Source organism: Thermobia domestica, chromosome 8 (genome assembly GCF_964235325.1).
Source record: "Thermobia domestica chromosome 8, izTheDome1.hap1.1, whole genome shotgun sequence".
In the NCBI taxonomy this organism is placed as follows: Eukaryota; Metazoa; Arthropoda; class Insecta; order Zygentoma; family Lepismatidae; genus Thermobia; species Thermobia domestica.
In genome coordinates, this window is record NC_137461.1 from 62,416,176 (window position 1) to 62,434,060 (window position 17,885).

At 35.4% G+C, this 17,885-nt stretch overlaps 1 protein-coding gene across 2 annotated transcripts in view; it reads left to right on the top strand.

Moving 5' to 3' along the window:
- Nucleotides 1–17,885, top strand: part of LOC145692945 (uncharacterized) — a 125,119-nt gene that overhangs the window by 12,207 nt on the left and 95,027 nt on the right. For both annotated transcript variants that reach the window (XM_081768534.1, XM_081768535.1), the window contains exon 3: nucleotides 4,065–4,123. In XM_081768534.1, the coding sequence (XP_081624660.1) occupies nucleotides 4,065–4,123 (59 nt within the window). The remainder of the gene's footprint in view (nucleotides 1–4,064; nucleotides 4,124–17,885) is intronic.

A 17,885-nucleotide genomic window follows, 5' to 3' on the forward strand; every position in this document is an offset into this window, starting at 1 on the left:
CTCAACTAAACTATGTTGTTTGTGCTACATTATAGTTCTTGTTAATACTTATACGTGCACGGTGGAAGAGGAATGTCGGCTCTGTATTGGTTAAAATGCAATGATATATTCAGGTGGCCATTCTTTCATAGCTAGGACTTAAAGAATATGCAAGTGTCGGGATTTATGTTTAGAGTGTAAATAACACATTTATGTAAAAGAAAGAGGCTGAAAGGATAGAAGAAGAACGAGGATTGGAGGGAAGATTTAAACACATTCTTAGGCGTGGCATATACGACTTCATGAAGATTTTGCTCTCTTTGGAACGTGTTACCTAAAAAAAATTGTCATTAGGACAGTGGTTTCCTACCGGTGTGTCTCACAGTCTCATAATGTGTCGCGAAATTTTTAAACTTTAAAAATCATGAATCATTTAATAATTAATTGAAATCAATTTTTGTGTACCAATGAACGTCTCCAGCGGCAGCAAGAATACTCACTACTACAAGTCACTACTTTTGAAGCTTGTAGTCTTAACATTATTATAATTTATATTATTAATATTAATAAAAAACAAACAAATGTATCGCGATGCCGTGGGAGTTAAGTAAATTGTATCGTCAGTCTAGAGAGGTTGGGAACCACTGCATTAGGCAGTGACAGGCTGGACGTCTGTTAGCCAACAAAAGGGCTGATTAATCTCTCGTGATTGACATCCTGGGCTTAAAACTTTTGGATAGAGCATAAAGCGGCTTTACGCTGTTTGGACTTTCAGGAAAAAGTTTATAGAATAGCATTTAAAAGATTATTTTAATCTACATTTTTAAATCGTATTTTAAATGACATTTTTTTTGACGGAACTTTGAATAGAAAACCTCCTTCTTCTCTTTTATACTGAACTTCTGAATCTTTTTCTGAACCGCACTTAAGCTACCTAACTAATCAAGTGGTGGTAGACGAAAAATAACAGAAAATAGTTTTCTGGTTTTTAACAAAAATAGGGAAGAGTAAAACGTTTATTAGCAGGCGTAAGGAAGCGAATTTCTCAGTCGTTTATTTATTACTAGGTAAAATGCCTGGGCTTCGTGGGGGAAGAGCAGCTGTATACGTAAAGTATTTGTAAGGTATATTTGACTCCTTCCCCTTAATCGAAATGGAATGCTGGAAACCCAATTCCACCTAAGTTCATTTCATACGTTCAGAAATTCATTTCAAATTGTGCAGCCGTTGTAATTATCATTTTAAAAAAATTAACTCTCTTCTCATCAGATACGATTTTCAATTAAAATAAAGTGATAAAAACTCATATAGACTCAAGTGCTAACTACGTTCAAAAATTAATTTTAAACGGGTCAGCCTCTTTTGGTATTGTGTGAAAACAAAGTGAGAAATGAAAATATCATAGATATTGTCCCTTGTCCTCTAGAAGCGAAATTTTTGAAAACTCTTGAACATGTTTCAACTTCCTTAATAAGGAGTTTATTATATTAAATTTCATTGGCCTTATGTGAGGGGCTCGTGAGATGCTCTATTTTTTATGAATTTCGAATTCCCTTCCTCAGTTAAGATACGCATTCTAAAAATTCTAAATAGCCTACCTACAGTTACTTAGAAATATGTCAAGCTAACTGTATGCATTTGTATAGAGGACAAGCATAGAAACAGGATGAATTGATTTTTAATTCTTTTGTGTGGATGGTGGTGGCTGTGGGTCGATCTAAAATTTACTGCTATAAAAGATTTGAGCAGACTAAGATATTCTCTTTCTTCATAGTACAAAACAAGAAATGTATTTTTGCAATCACCTCTACTAGTGTTTTAGCGTGTACAAAGAAGAAATTATCTCGCCTAGTTTAAAGATTATCTTCACCATGCTGTTACTTTTATCATATTTCATTTATCATTTATCATATTTGTATGAGACATTGAATTAACCATTACATTCCTATCTAATAGGCTAGGGAGTGCGAGAGAAGTTTGAAACCACCCTTTCTGTTTTCATGTCATTTTCTGATAGTTGTTTTTAGCTTAAAAATTGAGTCGTGGATCGTGAATAACGCCTTATAAAACCACGCACTTTGATCTATGTTCACATTAGCTCGAGAACAGTATATGCTTTCTTTGTAAATAGGTTTAATGTAGTGAGTCATATCCCGCCTATATGAATACACATTATTCTTAAGATATTACTCATTGCATTGAAAGCTACAACATGATACCAATGACATTCACGTGCATGATACTTGAAAGCTACAACATGATACCAATGACATTCACTTTTTATTATTTATTTATTTATTGATTTCCTGTACTACATTATTCGTTCTTATTGTGCGTAATTTGTTTTTAAAAATACTTTCTCTGCTTTTTAATTGTTATCTTCTGGTTGCAGAATCACTTTGCTTCTATTCTCTTCAATTTGTTGATTCTTCTTATGCTTTTGTTTATTTTCTTGTTTCCTTCAATTTCACTTTTCCAGATTTGTTGCTTGTTGAAGTTTAGCGTTCCTTTTCAATAGCAAGGCTATATGATGCATGAATCTACAGTTTAAAGTGGAATCCGAACCACCGTAATGCATTTGAATTTTAATGTTTTCCCACCGGGAATGGAACCAGAATCCTTTAAATCAGAAGACATGCGCGCTAACCTCAAGACCAGAGGGAAGGGCTCTTTTTCCAAATTTGTACTGAATTGTGACCACATTTGTAGTTTTTTTTTTTTTTTTAATATTTCCTTCACATTTTTTTCGTTTTGGATTTCTTGACTACTCGCACATTTATTTCTAAGTCGTTGTTCTAGGCCTCGTCTTCTCGCACTATCTATCTTACTCGTATCGTTACATCACGTGTTTTTTTTTTCTCTCGGATGTCATTCCATGTTTTTCTTCCATCTCTTTTATCAGTGCATTTCTTAAATTGTTTTCTTTCCTCTTCATGAATTAAACTTCATATTTTGGCATTTAAGAAGTTACCTTTTCTTTGAAGTTTTTTCTTACTGATTGATCTTTGTACTTCGTATTTCGTTTGCTTTTTGTATTCTATATATATTGATTTTTTTTCCCGTTCTTTAACTCAACCAATTATCACTGTTCTTCGTGTAGTAAGAATCACTTTCACGTCCTTAACTGCTTTTTCTCTATTCGGTTAGTAATTAATTCTAGTTCATCACTGGCTTCATCTTTCCATCCCAGATGTATCTTATTAATCTGTCCTTAAGCCATTCCATTCACTCCTTAGAAATTCGATAACTTGAATTCGTAATCATTCACTCTTTCCTTTAGCCTAAAGAGTATAATTGTGAAAAAAAAGTATGGGTCGTCCTGGGATACTTTTCTCTCTTTTTTCTTCTTTTTTTTGATAAACTGAAAAGATTATGTTCGGTCGATAATATATTGAATCAAAAGGACAATCTTTAGAAGAATTTGAAAGCCCCTTTGAAAACTGAAATCACCTTCTTTCTTTTCTATTTTCTGCATTCCAGTGTTTCATTATCACCACCTCCTCCTATAGCCTCAGAGCATATAAACTAAACTTGCTAAGTGATACATAATAACAAAGAATTCACACATGTACTTCTACTTGGAACAAATCTCACAGTACGTATGAAATTTCCATACACATTAGTCACATTGATTTGTCTGAACTTTCGTATGTTTACAATTGGGACGTATACATTCCTAGACAGATTTTGCAATCAACACTTAAATCGAAAAGACGAGTAGTTGTTGAAATGAATCTGGTATTCATTTATTTGAGTTTCATAATCGAGTCGTAGTAATGTTCAGGTAGTAAAAGTGCTTTAAATAAAAAGTATTTCCTTTAGATTGTATCATTCCTTGTAAGACTGTTGTAAAATAAATACAACGTTATCAATATTTCTGTATTCAGGGATTTTCATTTTTCATTTTGTTATATTGCACAAACGACACATTTTAACTATAATGATTCATATCACATGGAGGACATGACTTACTTTCATGATTCATTTTATACTTTTTTTTTTTTTTTTTCAAGTTCTGTATTGCAACTTGGTATCAAAGTTTTATATTCATTTTAGTAATGATGCCCTTTTTTCTTTCATTGCAGCGATGTCAGCTCCCCGGCAATTCACGGTCTACATTTCTTATGGTCTTCAGCCCAGATGGGTAAGTAGATTCTTAACAGGTTTTTGATTAATAGGAGCAATTTTTCTCAAAATTCATTATTACTATTTTAAAACTAAAGTTTAACGTTCGCGATTCCTTCTAGAATAAATGTGACGATGATATGAATAATGAAGAAGTAATTAGTAAAATAATGAAATGGATGGATCAAGTGTACTTCATCAAGTGTACAAGTAGATAATTTCATTAAAAATGTTATCGCGTATCACGAAGCTTAGATGGTGGGGTCAGAGTTCGAGTACGCGGACGTGCATTCTAGAAAATGGTTGTATGCCGTGTAATCCATTTGAAAGTTCTGTACTACATTTTTACATAAGAAAATCCGATAAATGACTGAAACATTTAAACGATCATGGAAGTTATTTTTCTGCTTTTATTAGACTGAACATTAATTTGGAAAAGAACAGAAAAAAATTAATGAATTATGTATCACATAATATACACATAGTTGACAATCTCAAAATGGAAATTACATATGCAAGCGTCTTTCATCTCTCTCAACGTTCAGTTACTATTAAAAGAAAATACACCCTGTTTCAAAAAGAATATACATATTTCGAATGCATATATTTATTAAACTTTAAGACATACGAATATGAAATTTTACACACACACACATTTACGAACCTCTCAAGTTCAAATTACAGTTCAAAGTTCAAATTACAGATGTTCAATATGTTCTCCATCAGCGATACGAACAATATCACATCGTTACTTAAATTCCTCCCATACTCGGGCAAGCATGTCCTGCATCACTAATGTTAGGGCAGTACAGATCCGGTGACCGTGGAGGCCAGCTGAGACATGCTAAGTCGCCAGCTCCTTGACGACCAATCCAACGGTTCGGTAGAGTTTCATTCAGATATTCACGCACTTGGCGACTCCAGTGACGGAGTGTCCCGTCTTGTTGAAAAATGAAGTTGTCTTCGTGCAGCCTCGGAAACAACCAGTTTTGTAACATAGCGAGATACTGCTGACTGTTAACCGCGTTTCCATTAAAGAAGAATGGGCCGTAAACAGATGATCGAAATATCGCACAAAACACACTGATTTTGGGCGAATCTCATACATGTTCAATGACTGCATGTGGGTTCTGTAGGCCCCAAATTCGAACATTTTGTTTGTTTACCTGACCACTAACACGGAAAGTCGCTTCATCACTGAACACGATGCGTTGTGCAAAACTGTTATCATTGTCAATAGCATCCAGAATCTCGTTGCAAAATGCCACACGTTTGCGTTTGTCATCAGGACGCAGAGCTTGTAACAGCTGTAACTTGTACGGCTTCATTACAAACCGACGTCTCAAAACACGCAAAATTGTTGTTGTCGGCACTTGTAACTCCTGACTGGCACGACGAGTTGATTTTGAAGGACTACGTTGGAAAGCAGTTTGAATTCGTGCAACACTTTCTTCAGGAACACGAGGGCGACCAGGACTCTTTCCTTTACATACATATCCTGTATCTATAAACTGTCGATACCATCTGCGAATGTTCCACCCATTCGGAGGATCAATTTGGTACCTCAACCTGAAACATCTTTGCACTGTAATCACGGAATTGCACTTTGCAAATTCGAGAACACAAAATGATTTCTGCTGCGGAGTAGCCATTTTAATCATATGACGGTTACCAAGCAAAACAAAAGACATCTGACATCTAGCGGCTATTAATATAAACTAGACTATGTATTCGTTTCTCCAATAGCCAAGTCGAGGAACAGCGATAAATAGTTTGGACAAAATAATTCTTCGTAATACGTAAATTCTTTTTGAAATACCATGTATTTTCTTCTATTAATTTCTATTTCTATATATAAAGAAGTCGTTCTGAGTGAGTGACTTGACTGATTGATCAACACCCAGGCAAAACATCTTAAGCTAGAAATTTGAAATTTTGACAGTGCATAGGATTTGTAATGTATCGTACCATTAAGGAAGGGTTTTTGGAAATTCGACTGGCAAGGGGGAGAAATGGGTGGTAATAATTATAGTAAAACATCCATATCTCTGAATTATAGAGTCATGAAATTTGGAATAAATAGATACGCACTTCAACGTTTTTTTAATATTTCCCTTAGAAGGAAAGAAAAAGACGTGAATAAAGAGGGTGAGGTTACAGTTGTTATGACAGGATATCCACTATTATTATTCGAAATCCTTTAAGGTTAGAAACATGAAATTCGGTAGTTAAACTTTTCATCTAAAATAATTAAAGCTGTGTATCAGCATTTTTTTATATTTTCCCTATAAGAAAGCAAGAAAAAGAAAGAGGGGTGGGGGTTGCAATTGTTAAAATGAAGTAGCCATATCTCGAAATCTTTCAAGTTAGAGACATGAAAGGACCCCACTCAGAGCTTATGGAAATCCGGTTTCCGTTAAATTGGCTGGTATTGCAGTATGTTGTATATTTTGGTCCCCTGATGAAAAGTCTCAATGGGCACGAAGCCTGAAAATCCCACGGTTTTGAGATATCTGTTAAGTGTCATCGTCACTTAAAAGCATATGCTCCCTCGTAAACTGAAAATAATGATTAGGTGACATGTTATCAATGAAGTATGAACGAGTCTTACTAGGGTATACTAGGATTTTTGGGGTCGCTAATTCCGAAACCGAGGTCGGTTAACCTGCATCACGTAAAGTTCAAGGTCATTCGATGGTCAAATCGAGAGGGAACGTTGCAAAGAATTGAACAAAAAATACATATATACTTTTTGAGTTGTTGGATCCGATTATGTCACTTTCTTGACCCAACAAGGTCATGTCAAGGTCATTGCAGAGTCACTTCAAGGTCAAACTTGGAAAAAAAGTCGGAAAAATCTTAAAAGTCGTTTATTGATGTTGAATTAGACTGTACAATTGGCACACCAAAATCAAGATCGTATCGATGATGTTAATGTCATGGAGGCTAGAGTAGAAGCAGAGAATTTGGCGAGGCGAGATGCAATTCCCTCAATTTCATTGTACGTCTCTTAATCAAATTACGTTGGATGTTTATCAGTTTGAACTAGCACCTTCGTATATACGAGATTATTTTAGACCATGAAAGTACTGATATTTTACAATTCGATAGAAATGGTTTTGAGCCATAATTGCTACGTTTCAGAATCTTTTCAGGATTTAGGAACGCTAGTCGATATCAGCTTTGGATGCACTTTGCAGTGAATGATGACGAATTGTCGGTCATGGAAGTAGAAGATTGTTCGATATTAGGGTATTATTGCCTAATATTCTTGTAAATCCGGTAATTGGACATTATGTTATGCACATGTAGCCAATGTCCTATGGTTTTAAGGATGAGCACGACATCAGCAACAAATGAAATACTCTAGTCATACTTTACTGGAATACGTACAAGACACTGGTAATCGCACTGTGAACAACGATGGAAATAAAGGTGAAATACTGGAGGTTGAAGTTCAAGAATGATGAGATGCGAGGTGCAGAACAAATCTTTATTGAAGAAAAAGACTACAAATGACTGACTGGAAAACTAAATGGACAATATTAATGATAAATTCGATTAACATAGTGGATTCGGAATTAGTTACCCTAAATCCTCTCTATGAAGTTTTCAGATTTTTCCGACGTTTTTTCAAGTTTTAATTTAAAATGACCCTACAATGACTTTGACATGACCTTGTTGGATCAATAAAATGACACCCGGCGAGTCAAAAAACATTTATGTACTTTTTGTTCAGATTTTTGTAACGTTCCCTCTCGATTTGACCTTTAAATGACCTTGAACCTTACGTGATGGAGCTCACCCGACCTCGGATTCGGAATCAGCAAACCCAAAACCTTAGTGTACCATAGTGAGACTTGTTCATATTTCGTAGATAAAATGTTGAGCTAATTATTAAGTGACGATAATAATCAGCAGATATCTCAAAACTGTGGGGTTTTGGGTTTCGTGCCCATTGAGACTTTTCATCAGGGGACTAAAACAAACAACACACTGCAATATCAGCGAATTTAACGGAAACTGGATTTCCATAAGCTCTGAACGGCGTCCTTTAGTACTAGGACTTCTCATTTAAAATGATTAGTGTGTTTCATCGTTATATATATATATATATATATATATATATATATTTTCCCTGCAAGGGAAGAAAATGTAGGGAAAAACAATGATGAGACTTACGATTGTTATAATATGGCCATATCTCGAAAGCTCTAAAGATTGAAAATACAAAAATTGATATTTAGGCTTTTAATTTAAAATAAAAAAGGAATGGGGTTGCAATTGTTTTAATACGGTCATATCTCGAAATTCCTTAAGAACATGTTAGGGATACGAAGCTTTATATATAAACTCCGTATTCAAAATAAATAAGTGGGCATATGCCGCAGCGTTTTCTGAAATTCCACTTGCAACGAGAGAAAAGGTGCAATTTGTATCTTTTCTCAATATAAAAATAACTTCGAGGTTGTCAGTCTCATCATCAGGGCAAAGAGGTGTGTGTGTGTGAACCGTTTGAAATAAGTTTTTGAATACAGTTAGCACTTGGGCCGACGTAGTATTTTATCATTTCACTTTGATCGAAATACGTATTCTAAGGGGAAAATGTTTAAATTTTCCGTAAAGAATAATGCATAAACACATTCTTGCCGTGCGAAGAACGGAAGCAAAGGCTGAAATATGAGGTGCGAGGGCGTAGGGCGAGCAGATTCGGGGGTCTTAGGGGCGAAGTCCCCCGCTGGTACCAATATAAAATTAAGGCAGTTTTAATTACTAATATTTTAAAACTATAGTAGTATTGGTATTATTAACGTATCAGATCATTATATGTATTTATTTTCGAAAGGAACAAGAGTAGAGTGGTTCGTAGAACGTTCTGACCATTAAATGTGGTCCTCGTTTGAAAATAATTTGGGGTACAGCGTCTTCTGTTTATTATTATTATTATTATTATTATTATTATTATTATTATTATTATTATTATTATTATTATTATTATTATTATTTATTAAATCAATGCCCTGAAAGTCTGAATATTCTTAAGAATATTCTTTAACCCGTCCCCACATATGTTGCTGATTTCACAGACTTACCGAGCCAATTATGACGACCAACTTCTAAACGACGAAGTACCTTTTCTGGTCGAATAACTAACTCGAATGTTCTGGCCTGTCCCGATGTAGATATTTTTCGGATAAGAATTCAAGTAAATGGCTCGAATTCCACTGCTCATTAATAAAATATCGAAAATCTTTATTTTCTATACGTTACTTAGTAAGTACTAGAACATTAATAAGAAACATATCCATTAAGTTTCGCAGTTGGTAGTTCATTATTATTATTATTATTATTATTTACCTAAATATATCACAAAATATAATGATATAGTTCTTCGGTATAAGTTAATATTTTTAAATATTGCAGTAGTCCTTAGTCAACGCTTTGAAGATAATCATTGTTAAGAAGTAAGTATTTAAGTCAATAATTTTATTTCATGTAAATCGTGTCTAGATGCAGAGCGTTTATAACCTCATTAACTTAGTTGCCTGTAATTTGTAGATATACGTAAACGTGAAATATTCGTCATGCGGCGGAAACATTATCATGGTGATCCGATATAAAAGATACGAGCCACACCACTAGACTTCTCGCTTTTCTTAAATTCAATCATATTATGTTGTAATTATTATGAAAACGTTTATTTGTGAAATATAAACGAACATAATTATAAGAAGTGCTTTCTGAAAACTGTATCGCAGAAAACACCCCTGTGGATTTTTTTTCATGAGAAATCATGTCATATTGTATGGCTGTTAAAGAAATGTTTGTTTATGAATCATGAACAAAATTACCTGAGTCGTTTTTAAGAAAATCGGGTCAAACTCATCCCTATGAGAGGGGGGTGCGGTGCCTCAGTGGTAGAGCGTTCACCTCCGGTGCTTTGGTTCCCTGGTTCGATCCCAGCTTGCGCCGTGTGGACTATGTGGTGGACAAACACCGTGCTCGTGGGTTTTCTCGGGGTTCTCCCGTTTCCTCCCACTTTCTTCATTCCACCATTTCATTCATTTCTCATAATACCGTCTCCTCTAGCCTAACCGGCATAACCGTAGGACGCAAAACTCAAAGATTTCATTCCATTTTCATCCCTATGAGTACAGAGGTAGGTCCATGTTCATGGAAACTAGTTTAGAACACCCACCCTAGGACGTAAGCCATGTTTCTACCAGCGGCTTTGTACCCATCCTGGCTGTAGGTAATAGCTCGACACCGGAGTTCCCATTAGAGGAGGGTTGTATTGAGATACATCAGATTTAGTTTTAACCACTCATTCTTGCGAACTTTCCACAACTCTTGCATTGTGCGCGGACGACGGCGGGAAACAGCTCGCTTCAATAACCCAAAGGCAAAAAAGTTCATCGGTGCAGTATCGGGAGACTTGACAGGAATATGAGGATACGTGATAGCACTGCAATTGTATGAGCTGTATGGCTGAACGTTTTATCTTGATGAATGAAGACCTTGAACATCTCAGCACCATATAAAGAAGGAATATCCTGCCTATACTTTGGCTCCAGAATATGCTGTTGATAGTATACTGTTAGTTTTCACATTGTGCACAACTTGATGGAGTGGAAAACGTTACCCTTTATGACAAAAACCGGCAACTATCATGAAGTGTCGGGAAAACTTTCACGGTACATGCAAACCAGTTTTCTCGGTCCTTGTCATCCTTTGGATGATAGTACGTGGCTTGGACCCGCGTGGAAGTTGACGACAAACAAATCCAGACCTTATCTAAGATTGCCACATATTTCCACTTGTCATCCGCTAAATACCGTTCATAAAGCAGTCTGTAGTGTACCTTGCGTTTATATATATATATATATATATATATATATATATATATATAGAGAGAGAGAGAGAGAGAGAGAGAGAGAGAGAGAGAACACGTGGCTTAAACTTAATTCTAAGCGTAAATCCTGAGCTATTATCCTCTGCAAAACTTAATTCTAAGCTTAAATCCTGAGCTGCTATCCTCTGCACAGTTGTCGGTCTCCCCACTGTCATAGTACCGGTAATGGGTCTTTCTGTCGGCTGATTTTTCTGTGTGACAATCTATTGCCGACCTGTGTGTGACTTGGCGAACCATATCCATTGTCCTTTTGGGATGAAGGTATTGTTTTCTTGCTGCTGTGCGCACACGTACGTGCTCTGGGGGTGCATGTTTATTGCGTTTGATTACATTGGCAATCCCCTTTTTGGAATTGTTGAAACCTTTTATCAAACAGTTTCGCAATTTCACTGTAGCTTTATCCTATGTCGGAAAGTACTAAGATGTACCCTTCCAGAACGGGGTGATTCTGGAGAGGCATTTTACGCTGGCCACAGTTACCCCTAGTGGACGTTTCACTTCGTTTCCATAATAATGGACCTATCTGTGTAAAACTACTCGTTGAGAATTTTTAATTAAATATGATTTATTAATATACCATATTGTAGGCTTTTAAATAAAGCATTTATTAAAATATAAACATAATTCTTGGAGTCGTATTTGAAAAGTCGTCCGGGAAAAAATCAACTTCTTGTGGATTTCGTTAGGACAAATTAGTTATGGCACATTATCATCTTAATAATGTAATATTTATTTATAAAATATGAACGGAATTGTCAATCTGAGAAAACTCACCCTCAAAAGTAAGCTGTTCCTTCTGTATTTTTTCTAGAGGAATTACTTACAATACTATTGGGTTTCTAGTGAAATATTGATGTAGGAAATATAAACAAAATCGTTAGATCGTTTTCGAGAAAATAGCTATTTTGTATTTTCAGCCTTCAGTAAACTACCCTTAATTTTGACGGTAGGAACAAATTTTAAAAAATCCTCGGAAAATTTCAAGTTTAAAAATTGGTGCGGATAGGTTGACCTTTGCAAGAGTAAACATATTTATATCGGGATAAACGGATATCTGAAAGTCACTTTTTCAGCTTGTAGAGGCTATGAAACATGTAAATCTATTAAATTCTCGAATTCGATTTTCCACGATCACTATATTTCCTTGTCTGCGTCGCTCGAAAGTAAAATAATAATAGGTGAGGCCGGGGTGATAAGAGAAAAAAAAAAATATATATATAACATTTGCATTGATTTCTTGAGGAACTAGAAAAAAAAAATATGTGATTGTACTAAAAATAATGAAACCTGCTGATGTGTTAACACATTTTCCAGTTACTTTTTCATGAAAAAAAAAAAAAAAGAAAGAAAATGTTGAAGTCAGTGGCTTTTATTATCCCTATGAGGTAATAAGAGACAGGGCTCTCACTGCTCATATAAATAGAATAGAAAATGAATAGGGGTTCTAAAAATCTTCATCTGACAGTTCTGAATAATTTACTTTTTTTCAGATCTGAAATATGTACATATGTTCTCGAAATATCAAGATTTAAAGAAATGAAATTCAACAATTCGTTCTGAAAATTTATTTGCCTGAGTATTAAATATCAAAAACCATTGAAACATAGCATAGTTGAGTTTTATGGAATCTAGATACACCATGGATAAAACTGATATCAAATAAAACAGAATCCTGACAAATTCTGTGGAGAACGTTGGAAATGAACTATTCTCAATGAAGAAAGAACCCCGCATTTGAAAAATAGTTCTGAACTGAAACAGATATTAAATTGTAATCATGCAAGAAGGGAACATTGAAAAATATTATAAACTTTTTGTTGACCAAATTTTATGTAAAATGTATGTAAAACTACACTTTCGAAAAACATGTAAAATGAATATTAAACCTTTTACGTTATAAATCGAACGAACATACGAAAAATGTACAAAAGAGTCTGGAAATGTTATGCTAGCCTATGTAAACTTCAAGTTAACATTTAAAATCCTCATAAATATTAATTTAAACTTTAGTGTAACATATTACTGTGTGCGCAAGGAAAGGTGGCTTCTGACAATTGGGTAGAGCACGTGAAGTATTGGAGGCGCTGTTGTCAGAGGCTCAGCAACAGAGACAGCAGCCCTGGCGACAAACTTAAGACGTTTAACAAGTCGTCTCAACTACAGGCAACAGCGCCGTCAGTGACCTTCGTTGCCTAGAAACGGCGTTGAAGAATAGTGCCGTGATTGGCGAACAATCCCCCCTCTCGTTTTGTTTACAACATATGAAGCTATCTGTCAGAGTCCACCTTTCAGTAACTCGATAATATAGCAGGTAGGCCCTGTTAATTATCTTAGGCTGGACCACTTAAACAAACAGGAAATATGTATAGGCCAAAAAGTACTGTTGGCATATAGGCATGAGTTTAACAAATATCAAGAATAGTCCTACAAACACCTAGGCCTACCAAAAGAACAAGAGTCGTATTCAATCTTTCTGTTTTGGTTTCAAAAGTCCCTTTTTCACTTTGCCATAACACAACGAATTTCCTGCAGCTGTCTTCTGCAAATCTGGAATGGCCCATTTCTCTCCAGTTTGATAGGTCCCTAAAACACAGACGTAGATGGCACTGTTTGAGTGTCATCATGGGCAGGTCAATTGAAAACACTTAGTTATTTTTTTCAAAAATTTAACCTTGCAAGTCTTTCAAAACCAATAATCTGGGACAGCAATAACTCTCCCAATATACTAGTCAAGATCGTAGTACACATCGTAATACATTTCTATGTAAGATTCTACTCTGGTTGGATCAATTTCTTCTGGCAAACTTTCATCGCCTGATGAAATTAGTTGATCCAAAGCATATTCTTCACTGTTACTATCTATGCACAGACTAACTGGATTGCCAAAGTAGGAGTTTTCCTATTTACTTTCTGTATTATATATATTAAGTATTCTGCCTTTTACTTTCTGTATTATATATATTAAGTATTTTGCCTATCGGCAGATCGTGGGACTATTTTTTTTTTCTTTTTAACGCCTGGAAATGTGTCCTTACACGTTTTTCGATCCTCAGCCTCCTCTTTTAACTCCCAGTATTTTCTCCTGTTTCTCAAATCCTCGATCAGTTGTGTTCTTCCTATTCCTTGCTTTCTTTCCATCTTTCCCACTTAATCATTCGACTAAAATACAACAAAACAAAAAAATTACTCTAACAGAGCAAATGAATAAACGTAGCGAGGGTGGGCGGGTGGGCTAAAAATAACTCTACTCAATTTCTCTCGACAAACTATAAATTACATTGTACAAATTACTCAAAATGCATCGTTATTATCTTTTAACTGTTAACTATCGAAAAATATTTAGAAATTTGGAATCGTTACAACGGCGTAAGCCTCACAGCATCTCCATCCATGTGCCGGTGCCATGCCATCAGTTGTAGCTCAGAATAATCTCTAAAAATACTCATAGAATAAAGTAACTATTGGGGATGGAACTGATGCAAAACACGGTACTTAATAACTAAATTATGATTGAATTTAAATAAAATTCAAATGTTTCTAATTTTGCAAAATGACTAGTAGGGAAAAGGTGAGAGAGAGAGAAAGGTTATGATTAAAAGATAAAGGATGAGCTCTAGCCTGATAGATCTAATGAAGCTGGCGTCGTCCTAGTCATCTGAAATGATGAATGTTTTCCCCTGGAAGAGCCTGGATAAGCTGGAGACAGTCAACATCTGGATCTCTACCCTGTTGATCTGCAAGGGGCGTCGATAATGCGTCTTTATGATGATGTCCTCCTACACCTTCATTCTACTAGTCTGCTGAAGCGTAATGAGTCTGCGGTGATAAACCAACAGAATGGTACTCTTGACTATGGAGCTGGTTATTCTCCAACGGTGCGATCCGCTTCTCTCGTCGATCCTGCACCTATCCTAATCGTGTGTCGAATACCTCTTGTTGTTGTGTTCCTCGTGGTTTTGTTCGGGTGAAGAAATGATGAGCTAAGAGTCCAATGAATCGGGAAGTTTCAGGCTATGCTTGAAGGTATGCGGAAAGGAAAGAAGGAAGCTAGTCGAGTTTATTTAACAAATATGCATTTACAACAGGTGTCTGAGAATGTACAATCCTGATCAAAGTTTTCTTCCAATGAATTTTCAAAAGTTCATGTTTCTTTGGTTAATAATGTAATTTAATAAAATAATTGAATTTAGCGAATTAAATTCACAGTTACTTCTAATACACAGTCACTTCACAGTATGAAGACAATTTCTTCTCAAGATGTGTCCAATCCAATTGGCCTTCCTACGAAGGATGCTGGCTAGAAGTGTCCTCTTCTCTCTTCGTTTGTTGCTCTCTCTGTCCATTTTATCTTCTTTATCTTCCTCCAACACCACATTTCGAAGCTGTCTGAATATTTCTTCTCAAACTTCCGTAATGTCCAAGTCTCTGAACCATACAGTGAATGCTCCAGATATAGCACTTCACCCACTTCTTCCTAAGTCCAATATTGAGTCTGCTAGTGAAGAGTGATCTTTTCTTGTTGAATGCTTCTTTCGCTATGGCAATTCTTGACCTAATCTCTTTGGTGCAGTAAGCGTCTCTTGTAAAAATACTTCCCAGATACTTAAAATTCTCGACCTCTTCAAATTCTGTTTGTTCTACTTTGACCCGTAAGGGCGCGTTTCCTCGGGATATTCTCATGACTTCCGACTTTTCAATGTCGATTTCCATTCCATATAGTTTTGCGGTGTCAGTTATTTTGTCAATCATTTCCTGTAGTCCTCCTTCGGTTCTAACCGTATCATCTGCATACCTGATCTTGTTAATGATCTGCCCTCCGATCTTGAAATCCCCAATTCCCATTAATGCTTCCTACATTAAACATTCACTGTAGATGTTGAATAATTGTGGCGACATACTACATCCTTGTCTGACTCCTCTTCCAATCTCCACACTGTTGGTTTCTCCTTCATTCAAACGCAACTTCACTTGTTGTCCTATGTACACTCATATTCAAAATGATTGCCGCATATCTATAACTGTCTTCTTGTAAGAATATAATTTGATAATGATTTTGCGGGGTACTTTTAATACTGATACTATGTGTATAATCGGGAAATGTATATTTGTGGTAAATTTCATAGGAAAAGAATTATAAGTACGAAAATTAGAATGGATAAAACAAGCTTTTTTTTTTAAAAAAAAAATGGTTTAAACCAAAAATTAAAAAAAGGAAAAATGATTTAAATCGTGAGAACTTCATAGTGTCGTTTTCACATATCAAACCATGTGCATTAATTATCTCCTTTTCACCTTTTAATCAAGATGTACCATATTCAATTCTTGGTCGAACTACAACCCCTCTTTCAAGTGTAAACCAAGTAGTGGTTTGGATCTCACTTAAGGATGTTAAGCGTAATCATACGAAACGAAACCAAATTGTATATTTCTGCCTGCTTGAATGCTTGTTGTTTTATAAAGAAACCAATGTTGCTTAAAAATATTGACAGAAATTGGCAAAATTTATCAACTGCCTACGTAGCTTCCAACATTAGCTTGGATTAGACTTTGTTTTAATTTTATTGAATGATATCTACATACTAAATTTGTAATTTAATACCTCAGTTTTAACGTACTGATTGATACGTTGACTTTAAAATTTCACATGCAAATACATTTAAAGTAATAAGAGGATTTCCCCAATGGCTAAAGCTCCCGTGTTCCGATTTATATGTAATTCTGTATAATGGTTTCATTTGTGCAATTGTTTATCTTTTTGTCCTTCTGAAGTGACTCTTGCAGATTATATTAACAAGTAGACCTATGTAAAGATCAGTACAACGTATTTTATCAGAAGTCCTTCGTGAGTGAGTCGGCACACTCATCCCATTTGTGGCCAATTAGTCCCGGTGTCGAGTCCAAATGGAGAACAATTTCTCTCGGATGTGAGCCGAGAGGCGTTTGGATTCCGCTTTAAACTTACGTGATCATTTCCAGCATTAATCCTGTTGTTGCATAATAACATCAAGGTGAAACAAACCTACTTCTGTCCATATGTAATATAAATATATAGAGCAAATTGTTTTAACCAAAAAACCTGGTTTAAACAAAGAAAAAAACTTTTTTGTTATTTTTTTCAATAAAAACCATGTTTTTTTGCCAACCCTGGGTAAAACAAAATGTTGCTAAATGGACAAGAAAGTTTTATTTTCCTTTTTATTTTTTTGTTCTTATTTGCTGCTCTTTTGACATGAAATTTTCCACATACATGTCTTTGCCGATTATACACACACTAACATTATAAGAAATACGTGGCGAATTCGTTATCAAATTATATTCCTACAACAACATATTTATAGACATGCGACAATAATATTGAATGAGTGTACAAGTTTGTCGGTCTCTCCAGTTGACTCAGATTTCTTTAAATAGTTTCAAAAGTTTCGTCCAATTGACTCGGTCGAAAGCTTTTCACCTGTCGATGAAACACAAACATAGCTCTTCCTTCACATCAAGAACTCGTTCTGATGTAATTCTTATCAACCCAATAGCATCTCTGGTGCGTTTTCCTTTCTGGAATTCAAACTTATCTTCTTCTAACATCTCTTGTATCTTACTTTCTATTCGCCTGTTCAGAATGCGTGCCATAATCTTTCCAGTGTGGGAAATAAGCTAATGGTTCTGTGCTCGCTGCACTTATTTGTTTGCTTTGTGTCGTCCGATTCGGTGTCCGCTCCTGGTAATGTCTTCACGTCTCGTACACTTTTCCTGAAAGGTTGCTTCACAGGAGTGTAATCTGTTTGGGAGCGTTTCTTATCTACTGGACTTTTCCACGTGTACAGCTTGGTTTTTCTTTTCTTAAACCACGTGTTCATCACCACCAGATCAT